The sequence below is a fragment of the Trichechus manatus genome, unplaced genomic scaffold (assembly GCF_000243295.1).
Source record: "Trichechus manatus latirostris isolate Lorelei unplaced genomic scaffold, TriManLat1.0 scaffold00111, whole genome shotgun sequence".
NCBI lineage: Eukaryota > Metazoa > Chordata > Mammalia > Sirenia > Trichechidae > Trichechus > Trichechus manatus.
The window spans coordinates 6,977,470-6,980,801 of NW_004444047.1; the positions used below are offsets into that span (position 1 = coordinate 6,977,470).

Consider the following 3,332-nt stretch of genomic DNA (forward strand, 5'->3'; position numbering starts at 1 on the left):
CTGTTGGCTTCTGAGCACTCAGTTCCGGGCCTGCTCGCCCGGGTTCCCACCTGTCTCTGTTGGACTCTGAGCACTCAGTTCCGGGCATGCTCGCCTGGGTTCCACCTATGTCTGTTGGGCTCTGAGCACTCACCTCTGGGCCTGCTTGCCCGGGTTCCCGCCTGTCTCTGTTGGGCTCTGAGCACTCAGTTCCAGGCCTGCTCTCCTAGGTTCCCGCCTGTCTCTGCTGGGCTCTGAGCACTCAGTTCCGGGCATGCTCGCCCAGGTTCCCACCTGTCTCTTTTGGGCTCTGAGCACTCAGCTCTGGGCATGCTCGCCCAGGTTCCACCTGTGTTCCCGAACAGTGAGGCTGTTCCCTTAGGTACACAGGTAACAAGGAAGCCAGCGGGAGCCATGGGGAGCCCTCACTCCTGCCTGCTGTGCATGAGGCTCAGTGGAGGCCAAGCATGGAGCACAGACAAGGAGCACGTGGGCTCGTTCCCTGTGACAGCTGTGATGGTGCCCGTGTCCTTTCCCCCGCAGGATGGGAGAGCTGCGTCGGCTGTGGTGGTCTGCTCCTTCCTGTGCTTCTGCCGTCTCTTCACCACCGCCGAGGCTGCTGTGTACATGTTCAGCATGAAGCGCTGCCCGCCGGGCATCTGGCCATCCCACAAAAGGTACGTGTGTATGCTCCTCACCATGCTGAGTGCAGGGTCACCCAGGGCTGGGTCTCCCTGGCTGATTGAGGGTGGTCTTACAGGCGCAGGAGCTTGGCCACGAGCGTGGCTAAGCAGAAGTGTGGAGAAGTGAGTAGTAGAGGCACTTTAAATGGAGGAAACTCCCTAGGAGGAGCATTGTCATCCCGCGGCCGGCTCCCCCAGACTCTACTCACTGTCATGTGCACCCCCTCACAGGCCCCACGAAGTGGTCTTGACAAGATCTGTTGTAGCCGTGAGGGAGTCTGAGGGCATACACTCACTATCATGCGTGCCCCGACACGGGCCCCACATGGTTGTGACAAGGCTTGTTGTTCGGATGAGGAAGTCTGAGGTTGAGCATAGTGAAGGGGTCGGAAGTTAAACCCTGGGTGAGACTTCTGAGCCTGTGGTGGCTGCCAGTTCATAGGGCTCTGGTATTCCCAGTGAGTGTGGCCAGGAAGCTTGGTCTGACCCTGGTATTGCCACTTGCTCTCTGGGCTCAAGGGGCGGCCCCTCGACAGAAGTGGCTGTCATCACACAGTCTCTGCTCACACACGGAACCCTGCTGTGTGGTAGCTGTTGTGTATGAACACACTAGTGAGCTCTGATGGAAACATAAGGGGTTAGATTGTCCATGTCATGATCAGTCACGTAGTGTGGGGTCATACAAAAACCTCCCGCTTTCTGTTGCTCTGCGTCAGCTAGAAGTCGACTCTAGAGTACGCGTGTGACATGGTGTGCCGAATGGCCTTGCAGGTAATAGAGTACATATGTGACATGGTGTGCTGAGTGGCCTTGCATATTCATAGAGTACGCATGTGACATGGTGTGCTAAGCGGCCTTGCAGCAGCATAGAGTACATGTGTGACAGGGTGTGCCGAATGGCCTTGTAGGTATATCGAGTACATGTGTGATTTCTCAGGGCTGTGACTAGCCAGGGCCGCCCACCCCCACATCACCCTGCACTGCAGCCACTCTATTCACCAAGTGCTGTGGCTCCTCGTGTCCACTCTTGGCCACTCTGTCCAGTCCCTGGTAGCGAGGGTGATCTTTCTGAGGTTCAGGTCTGAGGAGTCACTTCCCTCCACAAGCCCTTCTCAGCGTGCTTGGTCTTAATGATGACTCAGGGGCGGAGGCTGGACTCGTTCCTTCTGAAAGAGCGTGAGCCTGGTCCTTGACCAGAGCAGAGCCCCCAGAGTGTGTGGAACCAAAGTGGACGTGGATGCTGCCTCCTCCCAACCCCCAGCACCCTGTGGGGAAGAGAGAGATCAGTGATCTAAGCAAGGGAAAGAGAGAAGGTCCAAATGACTGATCTCAGGAATGGAAGGGGATGTGACTACAGACCCCACAGACGTAAAGGGTGATAAAGGAATTCTGTGAGCTGCTCTGTGCCCATAAATTCAACAATGCAGACGACAGGGGACTTATTCCTTGAAAGACACAAAGTGCTAAAACTTACTCTATTATAAATAGATAGCTTGAATAATCCTGTATCTATTTTAAAATGGAAATTATGGTTAAGAACCTTCTGAAAAAGAAAACCCTAGGTACATATGAATTCTATCAAACATTTAAGGAAGAAATCATATAACATTCTGTTCACTCTCTTCCAGAAAATAGAAGAGGTGTGAACACTTCCCAGAGCAAATACAAAAATGCTTCTCCAGGTAGTGGGTTTAGCAGGCCCTCAAGTATAAGGTCCATATACCATAATGATTTAATTCTGTATTCTAGCAGTGGACTATTGGTCTGAGAAATTTTTTTTTTTAATTCCATTTACAATATGAAAAATCCATTGCTGTCGAGTCGATTCCAACTCATAGCAAACCTGTAGACAGAGTACAACTGCCCATGGGATTTCCAAGGCTGTAATCTTTATGGAAGCAGACTGCCACATTTTTCTTCCATGGAGTAGCTGGTGGGTTCAAACAGCCGACCTTTCAGTTAGCAGCTGAACACTTAACTAGGCTTTTACTATTAGGCACCTTAAAAGTCTTCCAGTCTCCACCCATTACCCAATTCCAAAACCACTTCCACATTGTAGGTATTTGTTAGAGCAGCACCCCACTCCCAGTACCAAATTCTGTCTTAGTTATCTAGTGCTGATATAACGGGAATACTGCAAGTGGATGGTTTTAACAAACTGAACTTTATTTTCTCACAGTTTAGGAGGCTAAAAGTCTGAATTCAGAGTGCCAACTCAAGGGGAAGGCTTTCTCTCTCTGTCAGCTCTGGGGGAAGATCCTTGTCCCTTCAGCTTCTATTTCTTGGTTCCTAAGGAGATCTCCATGTGTCTTGGCATCAGTCTTCTCCCATCTGTGCTTGCTCACTTACTTGTTTAATCTCTTCTGTATTTCAAAGAGGTCGACTCAAGACACACCCTATCTAATCCTGTCTTATTGTATAAGAAAGACAACCCATTCCGAAATGGGATTATAACCACAGGCGTAGAGGTTAGGAATTACAACACATATTTTTGGAGGACACCATTCAATCCCTAACATACATAGAGTACGCATGTGGCATAATGTCAAATGGGCTTCCTGATTCATAGAGTATGCATGTGACATGGCGTGCTGAATGGCCTTGCAGGTACATAGAGTACACATGTGACATGGTGTGCTGAATGGCCTTGCAGGTACATAGAGTGCACAT

General features: G+C 50.5%; 1 protein-coding gene across 1 annotated transcript in view; it reads left to right on the forward strand.

Moving 5' to 3' along the window:
• GAK (cyclin G associated kinase) overlaps positions 1–3,332 on the forward strand; it is a 124,890-nt gene that overhangs the window by 84,873 nt on the left and 36,685 nt on the right. The window contains exon 15 of the mRNA XM_004383533.2: positions 523–656. Within this exon, the coding sequence (XP_004383590.1) occupies positions 523–656 (134 nt within the window). The remainder of the gene's footprint in view (positions 1–522; positions 657–3,332) is intronic.